This window comes from Anguilla anguilla, chromosome 4 (assembly GCF_013347855.1).
Source record: "Anguilla anguilla isolate fAngAng1 chromosome 4, fAngAng1.pri, whole genome shotgun sequence".
Taxonomy (NCBI): Eukaryota; Metazoa; Chordata; class Actinopteri; order Anguilliformes; family Anguillidae; genus Anguilla; species Anguilla anguilla.
In genome coordinates this window covers 58405358-58428661 of record NC_049204.1, presented here as the reverse complement: position 1 = coordinate 58428661, position 23304 = coordinate 58405358, and the positions used below count along the sequence as shown (strand labels likewise).

At 44.5% G+C, this 23304-nt stretch overlaps 1 protein-coding gene across 6 annotated transcripts in view; it reads left to right on the top strand.

Annotated features, from left to right (window-relative positions):
• Positions 1-23304, top strand: part of usp24 (ubiquitin specific peptidase 24) — a 51628-nt gene that overhangs the window by 1406 nt on the left and 26918 nt on the right. The window contains exons 2-20 of one of the 6 annotated variants that reach the window (XM_035412905.1): positions 7510-7678; positions 9514-9581; positions 9952-10095; positions 10393-10515; positions 11433-11468; positions 12239-12367; positions 14926-14991; positions 15112-15186; positions 15473-15631; positions 16086-16200; positions 16716-16819; positions 18083-18190; positions 18865-18960; positions 19313-19474; positions 20507-20602; positions 21511-21618; positions 22205-22354; positions 22675-22806; positions 22972-23083. In XM_035412905.1, the coding sequence (XP_035268796.1) occupies positions 7510-7678; positions 9514-9581; positions 9952-10095; positions 10393-10515; positions 11433-11468; positions 12239-12367; positions 14926-14991; positions 15112-15186; positions 15473-15631; positions 16086-16200; positions 16716-16819; positions 18083-18190; positions 18865-18960; positions 19313-19474; positions 20507-20602; positions 21511-21618; positions 22205-22354; positions 22675-22806; positions 22972-23083 (2152 nt within the window). Of the gene's footprint in view, positions 1-7509; positions 7679-9513; positions 9582-9951; positions 10096-10392; positions 10516-11432; positions 11469-12238; positions 12368-14925; positions 14992-15111; positions 15187-15472; positions 15632-16085; positions 16201-16715; positions 16820-18082; positions 18191-18864; positions 18961-19312; positions 19475-20506; positions 20603-21510; positions 21619-22201; positions 22355-22674; positions 22807-22971; positions 23084-23304 lie in introns of all 6 variants that reach the window. The other 5 variants (XM_035412904.1, XM_035412907.1, XM_035412906.1 and 2 more) reach the window with 5 other exon arrangements.

Sequence of the window (23304 nt, the reverse complement as noted above, 5' to 3'; positions counted from 1 at the left end):
AACAGTTAATAGCTATAATTGCAACGACTAGTCTAACGTTTGCATTGCTGTCAAGATAATGGTGAATTACAGTGAAATGAATCAATGATTAAAATACATCTAGCAAGTTATCGTTAACGATCTGAAAACGCCTTGGGTATCAGTTGGAAAGCTACCTCACTGTTCGTTTGGCACAGCGTTACATTCGCTTAGCTTAACTCACAAGCCAGCTCGTTTGGTAAATTAATGTTAGCTAGCTAGATGATTAACCGTAGTCAACCTGACTGGTTAAATTTCTTCATATGTTCAATAGAAAGTTAGATGATTACGGCAAGTTGGCTAGCTGTTAGGTGGACACTAGACTATACCTAGTTGCACACCATGATGCAACTGTGGCTGTAGAGCTAGCTATCTAGTTCTATTAGTGAGCATAGCTAACGTGACTGGGAATCAAGAAGCCGAGATACAGTAGCTAGCTATCAGGCTAACAGATAGCTGCAGTAGTGAAAAGGTTCTGCAAAATTCACAAAACCTAGCTTGTTGGAAGTGTATTGGTCAAGTAGAATCACTATGTTTAATGTATACGTTAGCGTGCGAGCTAGAGGACGGGAGTGCTGTCGAAACAGGTGGAATGTTTGTCAGTGTTTCTGAAAGTTGAAATTTAGCTTGCGATTTTCATTCCCGTGCTAAGATTTTAAAACTGGTTGAGTAGCTTGCCTTCTCCTGTACCGTACATACCTCGAGAATTAGTGGATGGTACATTTTCTGTTTCAGGACTTTGTTCATACATTGGTTTATAAATACCTCCATATGTCCGAAGCTACTACAACTAAAACTGGAGAATAACGAAAATATGTAAATATCTCTGCCCCCACACTGCTATTCTTAATATTCTTAACAACTAAAACCATGTAACTAAGCACTGTTCAACATAAAAGTTCTAAATTTGTATTTTTAATTTGACTGTATTCGAGAACTATGAAATACTAATATTGGATCAGTTTCCCCATTGGCTAGGCTCTACTGGTTTATAAAACCACTCTGCATTCCTGTTCAGTACTGATGCAAATTATCCTTTATGAATGAAAAAGCAGACTTTCTTGTTTAATGTCACGTGCATATGCATGTCCTCCATGCAAGTGTCCTCATCAGTTTGTGAAAAACGTTTTAAAGTGGCATGACATCTATTGCAGTAATTGTTTTGGGCCAGTGTTCCAATATTGAGAGTTCACGCATACATATACTTTTCCATACTGTGAACTTTAGACATGAAACTGCTACACACACACGCACACACACACACATAAATATGTGTTTATATATATTTATACATGATGTCTGTGGGTTGCAGACTTCAGAGAGTCATCAAATGCAATGGATTTGCAACCAAGTACTAAATATGATGACTATACATACATACATGCATACATACATATATATGTGTGTGTGTGTATATATATATATAAGTATATATGCATATGTATGTGTGTGTGTATACACACTTCATAGCCCAGCACTTCCCAGACCTGTATGTTTTCAATCATTACATGTGCTTTGTTTTTCCTTTGGAGCATGTCACAGGATGCAGGCTTCATGCACCCATCCTAAATATAGCTCCAAGTCACAGTGATACTTGCGAGCGGTCTCTCGTGAATTAGAACGCATAGTAACAGACAGGCGGGTTCTGTTACTTCACTTGTCGTTGGAGCCACTGCACAACAACCAGGGGAGTAAACCTCCCGATTGCAACACTCGTCATCTGCTTTAGCCCTCAGATCACCCTGCTATGTGCCTTGGGAGTTCACGTCTCTACGGACTTGTACATACACACCCTTTTTATTCACTGTTTCGCACAGAGAACAAACTCGGGGCAATTGTCCACTGCTAATATTTTCCTCAATTGAGGCGATTCATTTATTAGACTCAGTCATTTACGTCCATTTCCATTTCAATGTGTATTTAATATTGCAACGAGCCATTTGTGATTTGTATCTCTTAGCATCGAAAGCCATGTATAGACAATTGTAAGGGAATGTTTTGTCACCGTTGGCAGAGTAGGTTTTGGCTCAATAATTTAACTTTTTGTGTGTTAGTGTAAGGCTTTGTCTTGCTTATTTTGATTGACTTATGTAGCCTAGTTGTTTACTGATTCAATAGCTGTCTTCTGCATTTGGTGCAGTGGTGTTTATTTTCTAGGCATTAAATGAGGTAATATTATGGTAGCCACCTTCAAGGCTGATGAAGTGATGGAGATATACAGGTCCTGCAGTGCGAAGTTAATGGAGAACTTATCTAGCAATTTCAGGCCTGATTTTTTTTTATTTTGCAGTGTGTAGGCTTCACATGTGGTTGCCTAGAGGCACACTCCTTCATTTATGAAACTTTCCAAGTTTCACTGCAATGGATTAAAAAATTGCATGAATTTTTTTGTTCTGAAGCCTAAATATTCTGTAGATTTGCCTGCAATCTTCTGGTGATTTCTGCCTATTTTCAGGAAAGTAAGGTTCACTCAAAGCACAATATTAGCTTTAGTATTGCACCAGCACATTCACACTTGACATCCTTGGCCAATTACTGTACAATGGATGCAACCTTCAGTCTTTTCCAACTCAGGTGTTGTAATAATGGCTCAGACATGATTTTGTCATAAAGGCAAGTCTCATTCTTGACAACAAGCATTTTAAAACTGAAACTGTCGTTGTAAGTATAAAATAGAACATTGTCGGTTGAATTTTTCTCTGAGCTGTGTTCTTGGGCCTTTATCTATAATAAGTCGGGCATGCCTGAAAATGCATATTCCCTTACCTACTCACTTGAGTGTGTACTGTATACTGTTAACTATTCATGCATCTATGGGAATCATGGGAATTCCTGCATCGTGCATCTACGTGTTTCATGCAAAACTTTTTTTTTTTTAGTTCCTGTTCTTCAGGGTACCTGTAATTGCACGCCGTTTGGACATGTGGCCTACTGTACGTGTAATGTGATTAAACCAAAACATGCATGTAGTCTAAGTGAAGAAATTATGTATGAGTGCATGTGTTCCAGATGATGGTGCTGAATTTGGGATGCACATTCATTTTCCCAGGATTGTTGCCTCAAACTTAGCCCAGGTCAAGCCAAGCAAGTAAGCATTTCCTCAGCAGATGTAACTCACAAATAAGATTAGAATGAAATGATAGGCCACTTTCAGTTGATATTGTAATACTGGTAGGTAACAGGCAGATAGAAGCTTCTGAACCTGTCCCCGAAACAACTCCACTATGGGTGCTGAGGTATCTAGTCAATATTCTACAGATATACCGCCAAACAAAACATTGATATTACTGAAATTGTTATATAGGACAATGTCATTATAATTATCTCATTCATTTACAACTGCTTTTCTGTACTTATTTTTAAGAACAATGCTCACAGAAGTCATATATTTGTTTAAAAACATGAGTTTGATAGTGCCAGGTGCTTATGAGCCACCGTAATTGCTTTTGTGAGCATGTAGAAGGAACATATTCTTTAGAATAAAGCCCAGTGTCAGGTTTCGCTAGCCTAGTTTACAAGAAGTGCAAACGGTCAATAAAAAGGATAATTTCTGGCAGTTATTTTCATACCACCACGTAACAAAACCACCAGAAAGCACGTGGAAGAAGTACTGTAGAAAAAGGAAACGGGCACCTGGGTGAGAACATGCATTGGCTAGAAGCAGTCGGTGGAAGGCGTCGAGCTCCTGGAGCTTTCGCAAGAGGACGAGCGTGTGACTTGACCAAAGCAGTGCGTCTTCTAGGCTTTCAGTTAAACAGCTGATTTGCAGAATCATTTTTGAGCGTGGTGGGGGAACGTTGGTGCGTTCTGATTTATTTTCAGACCACAGACCACAGACAACATCAGTGTTGTTTACATTGTTTAATTTAAGCTCTTGCTTAATGAAGTCAAGTGATTTCTTTGAACTGAAGTATCACAAATTTAGAATTTAAAAATGTGTTTGAACTCGGTTGCATGAGTGGGAAGTCACTCTAATATTTAATTTGGGCTTTGTGTGCAGCTTAAATGTCCACCTAGAATTTTACTGAGGAATGAGTTCAGTTTATCATGCTGTTTTTGTTGCTTTCTTTTCATTGCCAACTCATTTGCGTAGGAATGATTTTGTATTAATTCAAATTCACGTGGACGGATAGGATCATTTTAATAACTGCGGTTTGCTTGTGATTGTAACAGAAACGGTTTGATTGAAAGTGTAGAATTGTCAAACTGGTCAGTGCGGTATACAAAGTAAACTAGAGGCGTTTCTACGACTTTAATGGATTAATTTCATTTAACAAGTTTGTCCTGCTGCTCTTGTAGGGCTATTCTGATTATGCTTCCCTTCGTCATCTCATCTCACTGTCGGTATCGATCTAACACTTCTCATCCTGGGAGCCAGTATTGAAGCATTAAGGAAGGCGGAATGAAAGAGTGAAGGATCACTTCCTTCTCATTTGTCTGTGAAATACATGCAGTTCCTCTTCTGAGACTCATGTTTATTCATGTTTTTACTTGATCTGTTTCAGTCTTAAAAGTAAAAAAAAAAGAAGCAACAAAAGGCATTATTTTTCCCCCCATTAGGCTACCAAATTTGTTGTATTCATTTGGTAAATATAAATCAGTTTCATTGTGGTTTGCAGTCTTTAGATTCTGTGTTCTCTTCCAGCCATCTGTCTGTGCCTTAGGATTCGAGTACATTGAGCCATCTTCCCTCAATGACAGGCTTGTCTGTGTTTGAACGGTCAGCGCTACGGGGTTGTGGGTGTTGAATGGGAGATGAAGAGAATCGTCCTTACGAGGTTGTAATGAATCCTGAAGACTGGTTGGGAGAGATTGTACCAATTGAGGATGTGAGAGATGTGTGATGTGTAATGACGTTTGTGTTTGAGGCAGTGCGTACCGTTCCCTCTTCCGTGCTAGCAGTGAATCGAAAGCTGGCCCCACAACAGCACTGTGGGTAGGCATTCACTTCTGCGCTTTTGCCCTGTTTGTTTCGTGAGCAGCATTTGAAAAGTTCATCTAATAGAAGTCAATGGTCCTGATTGGAAGTCCAGTGTGGTTAAAATCATTTTTTAAAAGCACATTTGGGTATTCAAAATGAAAACCAACACTTCTGCTATTTGAAATTAAACTCTCATTCACCTTTCTAAAGCTGTGCTACATAAGACATGTCAGATTTTACTCTGATTAGAGTATATTAATATCTGTTTGAATCATGGTCATTGCTCCTCCTATATATGGCAAATGTGCAATAATGCCCACCAACAAAATAACATTTTTTTTTTTTATAACTATGACTCTTTTTCAAAGCTGGCATTTTTGTGCCCGTGTCTGGTGTGCTGTGCTCACTCTGTATCAGTGATGCAATAGTATGGCTCTCCAGGGACCGCTAAACAACTGAGCAAAACACTGTCTGCGCAAAATGCTAAAGAACTGTCTGGGGAAAATGCGGTCTCTACAAAGTTGGTTGGCGTGAAGACGAGCGGCCATTTGGAATGTGCGTACTGTTACTAAAACACATTTATTTTACATGTGCTCACTCATCCGATGATCTGACTGGAATAAGACCACGACAGAACTTATGCAAAAACATTGACCAAACAGTCACATGTTGCACCTTAAATTTTTGTCCTTTCACACAGATACTTTAGAAATAGCTGTTGTGAGTAGTGTAAGTGTGTGCAATGGGTACTTCCTGATTGCCACTAAGCTGTGTGGGGAATACGGTGAAAAACGCAGGTTTGATCTTTTCATAAGTCTTCGCATTATTGTACTGTCAGGTGTGTCTGAAGTCTTGCCCAGGGAAGGGGTTTGCCACGCCCAGGCGAGGAGAGCGGCCATCTTGGCTGTAGTACAGGTCTGCTGTGTCAGCGTTGCCGTGGGAAGGGAGCTCCATTCAAGGACAACTCAATGTCATTCAGATCTCGTCCATACCTGTGCTGAGGCTCCTCTGCCTCCCATCTCAACCTGAAGGCCACAGATATAGAAGTGTTTCAGTTTCCAGGCTGAATCCTTTCTTTCGTTGGCATTGCGATTGCGGGGCTCTGTTTCAAGCTGGGCTCAGAGACTTGTCATCGTCAGCCATGATTCTGACTTAATAGAAAACAAATTCCACAGTTGTACAGTATTTCCATGGGCTTGGACAGATGCTTTGATCGGTTGAATGCCTCAAATTTTAAAAGGCAGTCAATTCAAAAACCTTTTTGATTGAGAACGTGTGCAGGTCTGTTTTTTATTTGAACATTATTTATATTGGGCTAATGAGTCATAATTTCCCCCTGTGCCTTTTTGAAATGAGTAATTACAGCTTTAAGGTTTTAAGATGAAAATTTGTAACTAACCAAACTGGGCAGAGAGGAGCTGAAAGTGTGAGTTACAGAATCTATGGAGGCCCCTTTGAAATACAGACACTGACCTTCAGAGCAAGTCAGTGGTTGCCAACATTTTTAAGGTAACTGTACAGACATTGACATTTAGATGTTGGTTTGCTGTAATCTTTGCCTGTGTTTGGAAAGGTACAAAATTATATTTTATGTTTGTTTGCTTGACTATTAAGTTTAGTCCGTATCTTCTCTAGTTTTCACTAATCAGAATCTTTAAATTATTTGAAGGTGTGGGTAGGTACATAAACACCACCTGCACGTCATGGCGTTAACTTGAAGTGTTGAGTCCTTTGATGAAGCTGCAGTTTCTTTCATATTTCTTGTAATCAAAAAACATAATTTTCAGACGTTAACCACTTATCTCTTAAATCTCTTTATCTAAAGCATGTTGCCTTCATCCTGCAGCTTATACAGCGATTCATCAGATGGGTCCATGTCTGAGAGGAGTCCGGGGCCTGATGTGTTCTTTGGCCCCTTGGCTGCAATACAAAATGGAGTAAACATTCTTGAAGCAGTGTTCTCGAGACGTTTGAGAGGGCTGAGAGGGGTTTGGGGAGCAGTTATGGTTTCATTGAAGCAATCTCTGGGAAGATGGATCAAGTTTTTTTTTTTTTTTTTTTTTTTTTTGTCCAGCATTTCTTCTGAAAACTTTAGGTAGCCTGCATCTGAGGATTATAGCAAACAGAAAAGACTTGCGCTGTACACAGCAGCACTGCTCAATACTGTAGGAGGTTCATTTCCCTGACTGCATGCATTTATCATATGTTTAACGTATTAAAAGAAAAAGGTTAAATGCAGTCTAGTAGTCAGTATAAAATAATGGTTCGTTTGTAATGTTACATTTAAATCGGAATGGAAATTTAAAATAGTTTCTTATATACACACAATACAATGTGTATATTAGGTTATATGTATATTTTTGTTATAAATGAATCTAAACTTTGACCCTTTTTTTCTTTGAGTTTGTTTTGTATGGTTTCATAACACAGTTTCCAGCCCTTTTACTGTATTAAGGTCTGCTTAGTCCTCCTAGGCAGTAATACAGTAATAAGGAGTAATATTGTGGAATTGTGATCGTGCTTTCTTGGTGTGACCTTCCACCCGACGTGTTGGTTTGTTTCCCTGGCAGAGGAGCAACGACGAGAATGGGAACTGCCCCGGCGGGAACATGGAGTTTCCCACCACCAACCTGTACGAGCTGGAGAGCCGCGTCTTCACCGACCATTGGTCCATCCCCTACAAGAGGGAGGAGTCGCTGGGCAAGTGCCTCATCGCCTCCACGTGCCTGGCGAGACTGGGTGAGGCCGCGCCGCGTGTATTCTTAGTGACTTCTCCCGTATCCCTTACAGGCCGTCTTCGCCTGTCAGCGTGCTGTAAGCAACGCGCTTTCGGTTTTTCAGCATGTCTCTGCGTAACGCTCTTTCTGTCTCCGCAGTCGGACGCGTCTTCATTAGCTGGCCTTCTTATTAAATACGTGTTGTCGAACGGTCTTTTTTTTTTTTTTGGACTAGCAGACCAGCGGATGTGAATGAATTTTTGAAAACGTTTTGCGCTGCACTAATTGGCATGAAATGCCTAGTTTCACGCAGCTGTCATAGTCACTCTGCAGGAAAGTGTCGGTTACAAGCAGTCTGTTACCGGTTTTTAGTGTATAGTGGTGCAGTGCCATATTTCTGTAGCATTTATTTATTGCTCTGTTGGCACAAAATCCTGAAATGGACTGGCTCTTGTCATGCACCCCTGGAGTACTGCTATTCTGTAGCTGACCTTTTATATGCATAATTCTAAAAGATCACCACAGGTGTTCATGCTAATTAGAGGGAAATCATTCTCAAAAAGTTATTTACAAGTTCCTGACTTTTACGTTTGCAAATCCACAAATGCCTGTTCTTCTTTCCCGATAGAAATGGATTAACAACGTGATATGGTAACCTTTGTTAAGTTTATGCAAATGTCAGACAAGACGGGTTGTGGTCCATCCACTACATCTCCGTGCTAATCGCTCTCCGTTCTGCGATCCTCACGCTGAATTTAGGCCAAACGCGGCACTCCTGCTGTGGTCTAGACGGATGTAATTTGATTTTGAGGCGAAACGGGTGGAAAAGGTGCTGTTCTGAAGGTTTCGCCGGCCGCGGTGAACAGCATGCGCTCAAATTGGAAAGAAGATTGACTCGGATCGGCTCGTCCTGAGACAAGAAGTTCCGTGATTAAGACGGAGGGGTGGACCTAGCCTGTGCTTGTGGCACTTTTATCAACAGCGCATGCGCAAATTCTATTCCGACCTATGCACATCATCAGAGTTACACGTATATTTAAAAAAAAAAAAAAAGACCTTTCCAGAGAATGGTCTGCCTTCTGGAACCTTCCATGCCACGATGGAAAAATACCCCATGGCCTGAATGGTACTAATAGGGAGGATAAGGAGTCCCACAGAGATCTTTTTATTCTACACTGCCAGTAGCGGGTTGGGCGTGGCAGAGAGCCTGAAATTGTGTTTGCTTGTTCTAAATGCTGAGAAGAAGCGGCCTTTCCACAGCTGCTGGATGGATGCATGACTAGAATGATGCAAGTCAGTGATACCTTGCTTATCTACCCTGCATTTGACAAGGTTGATTGAACCTGGAGCTTTGGTTTCCAAAAAGGAATAAAACTGTTTCAAAGCTGCAGTTATAGTAGCACATAAGGTCTCTCATGCTCCATCCATTACAGTACAGTAGACACCTTTAACACACTGCTTGCTGAAATGGCATTGGCTATATTGTAGCTTCTCCTTACGAGCTAAAGCTATGTGCTCCCTTTCTTCACTGCACAACCCAATTTCTCCCTGAAAATCTGATTATCAGGTACTCTGATTTCACCCATATAGAGAAAAACTCTATGATCCATCGTACGTGTCTTTCTCGATTTGTGTGTTCCTGGTGTCAGATTGAATGGAGCTTGCCATACCAGATAGACCAGGTGCTCTGTTGTGAGTGACTTATCTTTGCAGGCTTTTATGCTGCTTTGATCTGTTTGTCAGTCTGCTGTGGAGACCAGGAAGCCCCCAACTGCCCTGCTCCAGGACAAGGGCGCCTTGTTCCCCCGCCGTCCCAAATTATTCAGCAATTATCTGATCTGCCCCTTATCTGCCCAGGTCTTGCTGACGCAGACGAGAACTGCAAGAGGTTCATAGACAGATGCATGCCAGAAGCCTTCAAAAAGGTAGGAACTGAGTGTGTGTGTGTATGTGTGTGTGTGTGTGTGTGTGTGTGTATGGGAGATGCACTCTAATAACGATATTCATTATTCCAATTTAGAATGAATTTCTTACCTAACACTCAAGGATATAATCATTTTATACATGCAGTATTCATAAGCTTGACATCATACAGTTTGTGTTTCATGGGCATTGGAACTTAGTCACCACACTGTTTCCCTCCTCATGAGTCTGTCTCTCTCTCTCTCCCTCGTCTTCTCCCGCTCTCCCTCTCCCCCCCTCTCTCTCTCTCCCCCTCTCCCCCCCCCCCCCCCTCTCTCTCCCCCCCTCTCTCTCCCTCCTCTCCCTCTCCCTCTCTCTCTGTCCTCGGGGCAGCTGCTGACGTCGAGCGCCGTGCACAAATGGGGCACAGAGATCCACGAGGGGATCTACAACATGCTCATGCTGCTGGTGGATCTGGTGGCCGAGCGGGTCAAGCAGGACCCCATCCCCGTGGGGCTGTTGGGAGTTCTCACCATGGTATGACTGGCTCTACCACTTTTACTCTTGCTGTTTTTTATCTACCTGCTCAGGGATTCAATGGAAATTAGCTGTCAGCTGAGTCTGGTACAGAGCGTCTCTGCTCTCTGTGATGAATGTATTTTCACATGGTCTCTGACAAATAAATAAAGCGAAACTGACAATTAGTTTGGTCGATGACAGCAGGGAAGCTTTAGGACACCTGGTGATTGTAGGTTTGCTGGTTGTATTGGTTGTAGTTGTTCTAGATGTGGAAATGACCATTGTTGTTATTGTTGGTGTGTTTTTTTTTTGAAGGCCTTTAACCCAGACAATGAGTACCACTTCAAAAACCGCATGAAATCCTCGCAGCGGAACTGGGCAGAGGTGTTCGGTGAGGACAGCATGTTTGCTGTGTCCCCCAGCTCCAGTTACCAGAAGGTATTCCACACTGCCCCTCTACCACCAGACCTCTGACTTCTCAATAATTAAGAGACAGGGTTAAGTAGTGTCATTTACTGTGTGATTTTTCTCTAAGTAAGTTGAACTTATTTACTCAGAAAACCGCAGAACGGAGTACGGTTGTCCGTATTTCCTGCTCCGTCCTTGTTCTGCTTTGAGAGATATGTAGCCGAACGGTAGGGAAGAGAAACACTGTTTACCCAAATTCTCACTTGCATAAGCAAGATGTTGTTGGCTTGCAGTCAGGGTGGAAATGTGAGTCACAGCTGCTGCCCAGTGCACCAACTTTGCGACAACAGGACTGTGCTTTAACCACTTGGTGACTGACGGAGCTCATCCGCTTTTTGCGATAATGCTTCCGACCTGCGCTAGTTCTGAAAAGCCGTTTATTTTAGCGCCATTATTGGATGAAAATTTGTTTGAGAAAAATGACCGTTGGAATGGCATTATGCAGATTCTGTGTTTATACAGCTTTAAAAAAATGTATGCAAGGTTTTATTTTGGAAAGTCAAATGGTGTTGGGGTCAGTTCAAAATTCAGAATTTATTCCAGTTAAATTTAGGTGTTGTCATCAAAATTGAAATTGAAGCGATAAATGAAATAAACACGTATAAATTCAAATGTAAAATGTAAGAATTGAATGGAAATTTTTCTGTAATGCTCAGTTCAGCTGAGACTTGACCCCAACCCAGATGTCGAAGTATTCAGGATGCCCTGACGTCAAAGTATTCAGGATGCCAAAAATAGTGAGTTTTGAACAGATGAGGAAGTGAGGAAGCAAAAGTAGGTAAAAAGTGAACTGAAAATGTGAATATAGAGAGGACAGAGGGATACGATGACTCTGCTTTCGTTTTTTGATTAATTGGGCGTAAAACTTTTTTTTTCTTCTTTTTCAGGAGCCACATGGTTGGCTTGTGGATCTGGTGAACCGAGTGAGTATTCTGCATCCTTCCTTGCTCTTTGGAAGGGTTCTTTAAACAGTAATGTACACTCTCCCAGTCGCACTTGTATACTCTGTCTCACAGTGTACAGACAAGTCCTCTATTCCATATTGCCCACTTTACAAACAAACCCTGTATACACTCCCTCTTACTCCCCTTACAGGGCTCTAGATACCCTCCCTCCTCCTGTCCAGATCGATATCCAGCCTCCACCCTGTCACTCCTTCCCTCCCACTGCCTGTTCCACCCTTCCAACAGTGTGCTGCACATGCACATCCCCTTTCCCATCCCTCTCCCTCCCTCGCTCCATCCTGTCCTCCATATATCACACCATCCAGAGTTGCCCATCTTTCTCATTGATCCTTCTCCTTGAGTCATAGGTGGACACCTTGTCAGTTTGGCTTAACACCTCATCTCTTGGACATCCTGCCACAGCAGGAAAGCCAGAATGTAAATCACAGGCCGTGAACTTTTCTCTGATGTTGCAGCGAGCTCTTCATTATCGTTGACGTTTTTTTTTAACATATAGTAAAGCTTGCTGCTTTTTCCACGAGGCTGCTCGTAGGTCGCAGGTCAGCTGAGGTTCCAGACGGCTTTTTATCTGGCACGCATTCATTGTCTTTGCTTTCCTGTTGGGGCACATTGCCAGAGCGGTGGGTTTACATCTCAGCAAGCGTCATCGTGCCTCATTCTAATGCCTTGAGCTGCACCCGCCGCGGCCAGTGTTCCTCCTGTTCTGAGAGATGAATTCTTGTTTCTAGTTCGGGGAGATGGGAGGCTTTACCGCGATTCAGACCAAGCTGAATGCCGAGGAGATCGAAATCGGGGTAAGTGGGGCCAGCTGTGACCGGACGAAGACGGATCGGGCCATGATGCTGGAGCAGGCCATGGTAACTGTTGAACCTGGGTCAGGAGGAGCAGTGTGCTAACTGTTCTCGCTGGTATTTCTCGTACTGCTTGTAAAAGTGTGTGAGTGTGGTGGGGGAAGGGGGGGGATATGCTTATTAGAAGTTAATTCTGCAGGCCAGGATGTGCGTTTAGTTGTTGTACTGTTAGCGTGTTCACCGGTCCTCTTGGGGCCCCTTGGAAACGAAGGGCTCGGAAACGAGAGGTGCTCGCGATGCGGCCTTCCTGCGGCAGATAAGACAAGCGCATGTTGGCATGTCAGCGAACGCTAACGTGGGGGGAGGGGGGGTGGACGCAGGGAGGCTGCAAATGCTTTTTTTTTTTTTTCATCTCCTTAAAGGAGCAAAGCGATGAGGAAGGCATGTAGAATTGCTAGAGGTAGACCTGAACTGTGAGTTTGACTGGAGCTGATTACGCGATGATGAAGGAGCTCGCTCCCTTACTGTCAGACTCTGCTTCCGTCTCCCTCTGTGTACTGAAGAGCTGTCTGATTTAAATCTCTCTAACAAGTACCTTCTGCTGAGACTGCCAGACCGTTTGATACAGCACTGCTGCGTGGGCCTCGCTCAGTAGTGCTGTCAGGCCGGAAAATTTGCATGTAACAGAGGGTTTTGGGTTTTGGGTTTTGGGTTTTGGGGTTTCAGCTGGCGTTATGATTGTGACCCTCATGTCTTTGAACAGTGTGGCACATGTAAGACCGCTAGTTAAATGTGGGTGGAATCGCACGAAGCAGCTTTGGTTTGGAAGGCTATTTTTCCATTCAGCTGCACATACTGCTCTAGAGGTGTTCTCTCCTGAGCCCTCACAGAGAGAGTGACCCTGCTTATTCATAACACACACTCACACACACACACGCTACGGCTTGTGCTGTATGGGTGAATTCATCTCTGTCCGTTCTCAGAAAATATCGCCGAGGAATTTCTGAGGCCGCATAAAGAGTAAGAGATATGCGGTTGGGATAGTGAGTTATCGCGGCAGGTCTTCACGATTACCTTTGCACCCCTGTAAAGAAACTGCTTTTTGAATTTGAACACATTTGGGTTTTTTTATGAGTCAACAGGAACACGTGGGTGCATCAGGTTAACTGATTAATGATTCATATTGTGACACCACTTAATACTTTCTAAATGTAATTTCATGCTTTGGTAGTTTTCACTGTACTTAATCATAATTATGCAAAGTACTCCTGCTTAGATGTGTGTTCTACAAGGATCTATAAAGCTGCAATTAACACTTAAAATTCAGCCCCCTCTGAAATCTAATTTTGTGAAGCAGACGATGAACCGCAAGCCAATTTATACCTTCCTCAATTCATCGTCTTTGATAGAGCTAAAATAAGGAACTTCTGCGATTGCAGCAGTGTTACGTGTCAAGCAGTACTGTACATTGGCTACAGTGACCAAAAGCTTACAAAAGCTCGACAAGCTTGATTTGATCATTAAGTAGAGTGCATTGCCTCAGTTAGCCTATTTAAGAAGCGTTTAGGCAGATGCGCAATTCTGTTTCTTTCGCTTAGTAGCTAGCTATAGCATTAGCCAGCTGGCTTTTCTCAGTCATTTGCTGGAAGAGAATCAATTAGAGACTGAGCTCGAGAGAAAGGAAACTGGCCTGTCGCTTAATAGGTTTGCACACAGTTGTCAGAAGACACAAGATGGCTTAGCTACCTTTCCAAATGAGACATGATGCAGTTGTGCAGTGGGGGTGTTAAATGTGGTCTATTTGAGCAGTTTAAACATTAAAGGAATCAATTATCCCACATTATTATGTTCAGGCCTGCTTTTTATTCTAAACTGCAGACTGATGCATTTCTGAATATACTTTACTGTGCTTTCATCTCCTATTCACTAGTCACAAATAAAGGTTTATTAGACCTAATGATAAGCTTCTAATTACTACTTTTTTATTTATTTTTCATTTATTTTGTTATATAGCCTAGTAGCCCTTTCAGTAGCATTAAAGTGGCCTCATTTTTTCCACTTATGTATTCACCTCCAGAGAGGTACAAAGGAACAATTTCAGTCAGCATGCTGAAAACCAAAATGGGACACAACATGTAAAGTGCAACTCTTTTTTGCGCGAGGTCAAGTACTTAGAAAAATGTGTGGAATTTTACAATGGCGTACGTGCTCAATCATAAGCTCTTCTGGGAAGCAGGTGTGACTCTTCCTTCTCAAAATGGATGTCACCTCTTGCCCTGAAACCTTTGACCTTACGACACACACACACTTACACACCGATTTGTTCAGAAAACAAACGTTTTAATGGAGTATGAGCATTAGATTGTTGTGTAGAGATGATGTAGGCTGTAGTATCATCAATGTGGTTTGGTCTGGTGGGTTACCACATAGGCTAGCTCCCCACACAACCCAGAAATTACCTCACTGTCTATAGGTCAGTGCACCCATTTGGTCAAAGTTAGCTTTTTGCTGCTTTAGTTTGAGTAGTTGGCTCTGTATTGACTGTGGTGTGGTTTGTACTGACTGTGAAAGGGGCTCTGGGCTGTGCTGTGTGTCAGTGTGCGGCTGTTTGTCTGTCACTGCAGAGCGTATCTGCCCTGGTCCAGCCCCTGGGAGTCTGTGCTGAGTACCTCAACTCCAGCCTGGTCCAGGTGAGTGCGAGGCGGCGTTTGGTATGGCGGGAGGTGCGGCTCCTGCCTGTGATGATGGTGCTGTAGTCGGCACGGCGATCGGTGGAGAGATCCAAGCTCTGTTCTCTGATGTGCCCTCAGCCCATGCTGGATCCCGTCATCCACAAGATGATAACCTACGTGCAGAACCTGGAGGAGAAAGACCTGAAAGACAAGGTACTGTAATAGCATCACGTCCTGTCCTCTTACTCAGTTTATCTCAAAAATTATTATGTAAGTGATACTGATAGAATCCCTCTGGCTTGTGAATATGAGAACATAATATTCTCAATTTGAGCCATGATGGCACTGTACAGTAACTGGATAACTGTGTTGTTTTTTTGTAGACTAATGTAGGGAGCTAAACTTTGAAAGCATCTTTGTGCCATATTGCTGTGGTTGCTTGCTGCCTTCCTGCTGGTGGTCATGTGATCGCGGTGCCCCCCTGTCTCTGTGTGCGCAGCGGCTGGTCAGCATCCCCGACCTGCTGTCGGCCATCAAGCTGCTGTGCATGAGGTTCCAGCGGGAGCTGGTCTCCGTGGTGGACCACCTGCGGCTGGACATCCTGCTGCGCATGCTGAAGACGCCCCACTTCAGCGCCAAAATGAACTCCCTCAAAGAGGTCAGCGACGGTGTACAGTTATCCCCTGTGGCCACGCCCAGAGTTTTCCCCTGTGGCCACACCCAGAGTTTTCCCCTGTGGCCACACCCAGAGTTTTCCCCTGTGGCCACGCCCAGAGTTTTCCCCTGTGGCCACGCCCAGAGTTTTCCCCTGTGGCCACGCCCAGAGTTTTCCCCTGTGGCCACACCCAGGCCAGTGTGATTGGCATGACTTTCAGATTGTGTGTTCACACCAGAGTCAGCTTGGTTGGCCATAAATCTGTTCAGTGTAGTAGTAGTAGCAGATGGAATGTGTGGAAAATTAATGCCGGTGATTATATTGGAATTCAACTCGTTTCTTATTTCAATAGCAGTGAAAATTTCTTGGTGTGGAAGGTGTCCCGTAGAATATTTTCTCCAAATAAGAGTAGTCGCTCTGATCATGTTAAGTCTTCTTTTTTTAATCTGCGTCGCAGGTGACAAAGTTGATAGAGGAAAGCACTGTGTCCAAGACCGTGAAAAACGCCATAGACACTGACCGACTGCTGGATTGGCTGGTGGAAAACTCAGTCCTGTCAATAGCCCTTGAAGGTAATATTAAAACACTTCTGAGACTTGGACTTCCTTTGTTCTACAAATTTACACATCCATTCTAAAAATACGTAATTAACAAACGCGTCTTCTTTGTGTTAAATTCTGGTGTAAAATACTACATCTATATTGAGTTTTGTTTTTACAGCAACAAGCTCTTGATGGTAATCTTGGTGTCCCTAGTGTATTATTCATTTATTTGACCTTGGACATAACTGAAGGACATTTTCAACAGTCGCATCACTATGCAAGTGCTTTGATTTCCTTAGCAGTGTCCTGTACCTTTTATAGGGGTGTAATCTTCTCATCTGATCATAGATAGTCTCCCTGGGATTGACTGGCATTAGAGTTCTTCTCTCTAGCATTCAGAGGAATCCAGCAATGTCAAGCCAGTGATGTCAAAGCAAAGGATTTTTTTTTTTTTTTAGTTCATCGCCTTTTTACTGTGTTTTCATCTTTTTTCTTTTCAATCTATCCCTCTCCCCATTCCTGCTCTCTCTCTCTGTCTTTTCTAGGTAATATCGACCAGGCGCAGTACTGTGACCGAATAAAGGGAATCATTGAGCTCCTTGGCAGCAAACTCTCCTTGGACGAGCTTTCCAAAATCTGGAGAATACAGGTCTGTATCTCCACAGAATGACAGTACTCAGGCCTGGCTGCTGTAAATAAATGGCCAAGTCAAAGTGAGAGGGACTGAAAGAAGCCAAATCCTGTCCAGTCTCATCCTGTGCTGAAGAGGCTAGCCAGACAGATCTGCCCCATTGCTAGTTTGCCCCTGCTTTTCGCAATTTAAGTAGCAAACTCGTTTTTCATTAACCATTTATAATGTTGCTTTACGTAAAGAAGGTTTAGTACACTACTGTGCACTTCAGTTCTTTTTCAGGGGCGAAAGTAGTTCTGTTTGTGGTTTGAAAGCTTGTGTTTTGTTTATCTCAGAGGAGTGGGGCCCAGACCTGCGATAGGTCACGGTTTGGTGTTAAAAACATTACAAACCTCAAATTCATTCAAAGAAAAAATAAATAAATAAAAGAAGAATGCATCTGCTACTTCAAAGGAATTCCCTGGAGCTCTGGATTCCAAACTATTTCCAGGAAGAGCTTTGGGAATTGCGGGGGATCCTAAAGCAGTTTTAATTGATTGATAGTGCCTGGCTCTTTGCCAGTTTCAGATCCTTACCTTCTCCGTCTCTGGGGTCCTTGCTGTGAGCTGGATAATGAAATGGCCGCCGCCTTCTATCGCTGCAGTCTTGTTGTCTGTTCCCTTCTCGCACGCGTAATCAAAAGCCATTTAGGAACTTTGCTCGTCTCAGATGAAGCAGTTGGCGCCATCTCTCCGGTCGTTGTCTTTTCACGCTCGACTGGATTTCTTCTGTTTCCCCCGATGTGCTGGTTGTGTCTTTGCCTCCGTCGAGGCACGCAGTAGCATGAATAATAAACACAGCCCTACAAAGGTCTGGGTTTGACTTCATATCCATTGAGACCGAGCTCAGTTCATGCATATTTGAACGGATGTAAAACAAAGTACGGAAGCTGGCACTGGACATTATTAGTAAACCGGAGCCATGCGAAGGGCGGTGGTGGGATTGATAAATGGCCCAGTTTATTCACACAGGAACTGACAAAAAGAAGGGAGCAGAAGCCGACACTGACGGTTCCCCTCCCTCGAGTGGGTGAAAGGAGCATTGACCTTTTTTTATCTGTGGTAGCCATGGTTACACTGCAGTGTGTTCCTCAGTTCCTGTCTCATGTTATCCATTGTACTGGCTAGAAACTAGCGGTAGCCCACCGCTCTGGGACGTTTTGAAGGCTGGATCCGAGTTTTTGGGTAAGGTTGGGCGTCCTCTCGGCTACGTGCTCATGGTGTACCCCTCTCCTGTGCCCAGGCGGGACAGTCCTCCACGGTGATCGAGAACATCCACGCCATCATCGCGGCCGCCGCGGTCAAGTTCAACTTCGACCAGCTCAGCCATCTGTTTGTCCTCATCCAGAAGGTATGCTTAAAGATGCTCCTCTACACGTCCATTTTAGGCTCTCCCCTAAATCTCTCGCCTTAAAGAAAAACTCCAGAAACCGCCAGCCTAAAACACTTTGACACTGTTAGAATTTGCATATTGGCGATATAAAACCCAAATAGTTTGATTGCATCTAAAATTGTGCAGCACAGAGCCAAATCAAGTCAAGGGGGAAAAAAAGAAAGTCTCTGTCCAAACATTATGGACCTCGCTGTGCATTATGTGAGTTTTGCAGGAGACCTATTTACAATTGTCTTGTTCCACTGCTTTACAATAAAGTACTGTACTTTTCAGTTCTGAAAAATCTAAACCCTGCAAATAACAGGCCATTTGCACCATGTCTGTCCCAATTGTGCAATGGATTTTATTTTTGTCCACTTTCCTTTCCAGTTGTCAGTGCTAACAGGAAAGTTGTGCTGCATGGCACCCTTTGATAAAATACCCAATCTCTAGCTTTACCACACTAATCAAACCTCTACTTTGGCCTTTGACTGCTGTCAGTGTAGAGGAGAGGGGTGCCTAATTTTATCCGAAAAGGGCCGGCATGGGCGCAGGTTGGTGTTCTAGCCCGGCACTTTCTGGACCGGAGTGGACACCCCTGCTACAGGGGACTATAGGGAAAGTGAGTTTTGGGATTTGTGTGTGTTCCGCAGAGCTGGGAGGTGGAGAGCGACCGCGTTCGCCAGAAGCTCTTGAGTTTGATCGGGAGGATCGGCAGAGAGGCCCGCTCTGAGGCCACTACGGGCAAGGTGTGTGTGCCTGTTCCCTATCGTCTGCTTCTAGGGTATTGTTCCCAGCAAATTTCAGAGGCTTGTTTTTTTTTTTTAATTTATTTTATTTTGTTTCTTTATTATCTTTATAGTCCTTTGTTGTGTAGTATCAATAAGCATAGTTCTTTTGCATGTGCGCGTGTTTGTGCGTGTGTGTGTGTCCGTATGTGTGTGTGTGTGTGTGCGTGTTTGTGTGTGTGTGTGTGTGCATATGTGTGTGTGTGTGTGCGTGTGTATGCGTGTGTGTGTGTGTGCGTGTGTATGCCTATGTGTGTGTGTATATGCCTGTGTGTGTGTGTGTATGCCTGTGTGTGTGTGTGTGCGGTCGCAGGTGCTGGAGGTGCTCTGGGAGCTGGCACACCTGCCCACGTTGCCCGTTAATTTGGTGCAGCAGGCTTTGGAGGAGCACCTCACTATCCTTAGCGACGCGTACGCTGTCAAGGAGACCGTCAAAAGGAACTACATCATCAAGTGCATTGAGGACATCAAGAAGGTGAGCTGTGAGCTTCAGACCCCAGGGGATGTCCACAGATCAGGTCTCAGTACATTCCTGCTTTTCATAATACGGCCTTGGCACGGGTAGCTACCAAAAAGCTGCTTCAAACTGTATATCTTTAAAACGGAAAAAGGTAAGTGGTTAGCTTTCATTTGTGTCCCCGAATATATAGATGTACCCTGAAACCTACGCTTTAGACAAATATTTGGCGATTTTACAAGAGGAAAATAAATTGAAGTGGGACCACATTTCCCAGAGATCTAACTTGAAAGCGAGATTAATGTGTCAGATTAATTTATGCAGCGGGGTGAATGCTTGGTGGATGGGAGCCAGTGTGCCGTTTATCTTCTGAGACTGAGGGAAGAGGGCCCGTCACATTCGGCTCAGAGAATTGTGGCCTCTGTATTAAAATCGGGAGCCTTGGGATTCTGGTGGATGTTTTAAAAAGTCTGCAGTGAGACTTTAGGTTTAATGTAAAACTTGTATCTGAAATACATGCACAATTGTGTGTTTTAACTCATGACAAGCAACTGATGAATACCTGATTATGTTATACGAATAATAGCTGTGTGTGATCAGGCTGATCCCTCCCGCCTCCTTCCTCTGGTGAATGTGTGTGTAGCTGCCAAAGCCAGGCTTATCTCCCCCCACCCCCACCCCCCCACTCTCTTCCTCCTTCCGTCTGTGGAGCATCCACTGAATACTAAAGCTGTCACTCTCTCCTGACGAACACTTCCTGCTTTGTGCCCTCTCTGAGCGGTATTTATAGTGCTGCGGTCTGCGGAGGAAAAGCCCGCCGCTCTGAGTGGCCACTTTGTCTGCTTCCAAAGACGAACGCTCGCTCTCTTTCCGCGGCGCCGGATAAGTGCGGGTCGCCCCCGGGCGCCCTTCGCCTGCGGCCGCGGTGGCGAAGCCAGGAGGCCCCCGCTCAGCTCCGCCCCCCCCCCCCCCCCCCCCCCCCCACCCCAGCGCTGTGCGTTTCACTTACCGAGGGAGCGCCTGAATGAAATTGCAGTTGTATGTTTTTAGATACTAACGCAGGAGGAAACAAAACCTTCCAGCGAGACACAGGTCTCTTTTCTAACGGGCTCCTGGGGCAAGAAGAAACCCAGCTCACTGTCCAAAGTAAGAAACAGTCCGGGGGTTTTCCCTCGATCCTTAAACCTTAAACCAATCACCACTCGCTTCCGATCTCACTGCAACCCTCCCTGGAAAATGATGCTTGATCACACTGTCGGGGGCATTTGATTGGTGCCTTTCTCGTAATACCACCTCTTCTCGATTGACCATGGGTTTCGGTGGTGCGGCAACGTCCATCATTGCTCTCCAAATGAGATGTGGGGTGTCGGTTAAGCTGTGAGGCTGTCTCTGTCTTCTCTCCCCGCACGACACGGTTATGGTGGTTGCGAGTGTACATAATGTACATAATGTGTTATAATGTTTCCTTGGCTAACGGTGAGAACAGGTGAGTGGAGGATTAACTGCTGTGGAAGATTAACTCTGTGGAGCTTCCTCCTTGTTTTGGTGCTGGGGCAGACGGCTGTTCCAGTCGGTGCTTCTCACTTTCCATTAACGGTTTTGCAGAATCCTTTTTAATCATGAACTGTGTACCCTTGATATATTTAAACATACATATGAGGATATTTTAAAGGTTTGATCAGTATGCCTGGAGCCGAGGCAAGGTTTAAATTGTGTGTAACAGTAATGTCTTGAGATGAAATGAGAAGTAGCTTTCGGGTCCATTCCCATTGATCCTTCGATTCCCTGAATAAAAAAAGAAAATTAAAAAAACATATATTTATATCAGTTACCCAGTATGTGCAGTTGCTGTTTCTATGGGAGAATCCATCTGTATTTCTCATACTGTAACAGAAATCTCACATTCTATTTTAGTGGTCATCATTCATGATTCAATTCACACCTTTAAAAGCTGCAATGTATGTTTAAGTGTATGTTTGGGGTTTGTTGGCTGGGTTGATTGGGCATCCTTTCTAACTGTGTGTGTGTGTGCGTGTGTGCGTGTGTGCGTGCAGTCCTCGCAGCAGAGTAACCCACAGGCCGTGTGGGTAGTGCCAGCTCTTCGCCAGCTTCATGAGATCACCCGCTCGTTCATCAAGCAGACCTACCAAAAACAGGACAAGGTGAGGCCCCAGTCAGCAGCACTGCTTTACTACACTGCAGTACTCAGCCAACATGTTAGAACTGCAGTCTACTTTTACAGTGCCCAGCCAATATGCTAAACCTCTGCGGTCTACTTTACCAATGACCAACCAATGTGTTAAACCTCTACGGTCTGCTTCTACAATGACCAACCAATGTGTTAAACCTCTACAGTCTGCTTCTACAATGCCCAACCAATGTGTTAAACCTCTACAGTCTGCTTCCTCAATGCCCAACCAATATGTTAAACCTCTGCAGTCTGCTTTTACAGTACCAAACCAGTATGTAAAAGCTCTGTAGTTTACATAATGCATAACCAGTCTGTGTGTACAGTACTGAAAAGTGGTCTACTTTTTTTTATTTAGCACTGAACCAATATGTTAACTCTGCATTTAGTATAGACCAAATTGCACAAATATGATAGAACCGCATTCTGCTCTTATAATGCTGAACTGATTTTGCTTAGTTTTATTGAACTTGGGCTTTTTACGTGTTTTCCGGTTTGTGTGTTAATGGCCCATAGAGAATAGAGTGGCCTCATGGTCTCCTTGTGTCTCTGCTCAGCAGAGCATCATCCAGGACCTGAAGAAGAACTTTGAGATCGTCAAGCTGATCACCGGGAGCCTGGTGTCCTGCCACCGGCTGGCCGTGTCCGTCGCTGGCCAGGGCGGCCTCTCCGGGTCCACGCTCGTGGACGGCCGCTACTCCTACCAAGAGGTAGAGACTGGCGGCGTGTCACGGGGGCCGCCCCCTCAATGCCGCAGCCCTGCGTGGCGTTAGGTCATCGTCGCCTCTGTGTACCCGGCGCTGTGCACGTGTTCCCATGCCCCTTTCGTAACCCCACTGCACCCGCTGCCCTCAGTACCGCTCGCTTACGAATTGAATAATTTATTTGAACTGAGGTGAGATTTCGGCTTTTTATAAAGGTCCATTGATCTTGTTTTCCCATGTAACGGTCCCACGGGGTTATCGATCGATTCGGTTTTGGACCGGCTGTCAGTGCTGACTCCTGCTCTTCCTCTCCCCCCCCCCCGCAGTACCTGGAGGGCCACCTCAAGTTCCTGGCCTTCTTCCTGCAGGAGGCCAGCCTGTACCTGGTGTGGAACCGGGCCAAGGAGGTGTGGGAGTGCCTCGTGTCCGGGATGGACGTCTGCGAACTGGACAGAGAGGTACCGTGCCAAATTCGATTTCCCGCCCCCGTCTCTCTGCGCGATACAGCTGTCGCGGCTGTTGGAAGGATGGTTCCGCAGTTGGTGTGAAGCTCACTTGTACTGGCCTTTTCGCCTGGCTGTCCGTCAGCGCTTGACCGTCGGCTTTTTCCCGCCCCTTCGTAGATGTGCTTTGAGTGGTTCACCAAGGGGCAGCACGACCTGGAGAGTGACGTGCAGCAGCAGCTCTTCAAGGAGAAGATCCTGAAGCTGGAGCCTTATGAGATCACCATGAACGGTGAGGAAGGGTCCACACACTGGACACAGTATCCCACACAGCACCCTGTAGTCCACACAGGTCACTGTAGTCCACACTGGACAATGTAGCTCACACAGGACACTGTAGCCCACACTGGACACTGTAGTCCACACAGGACACTGTAGACAACACGGGTCACTGTAGCCCTGCAGTTGGTGTGTGCAGTAGTGAGGGAGTGGATATCATCTGAACCGATCTGT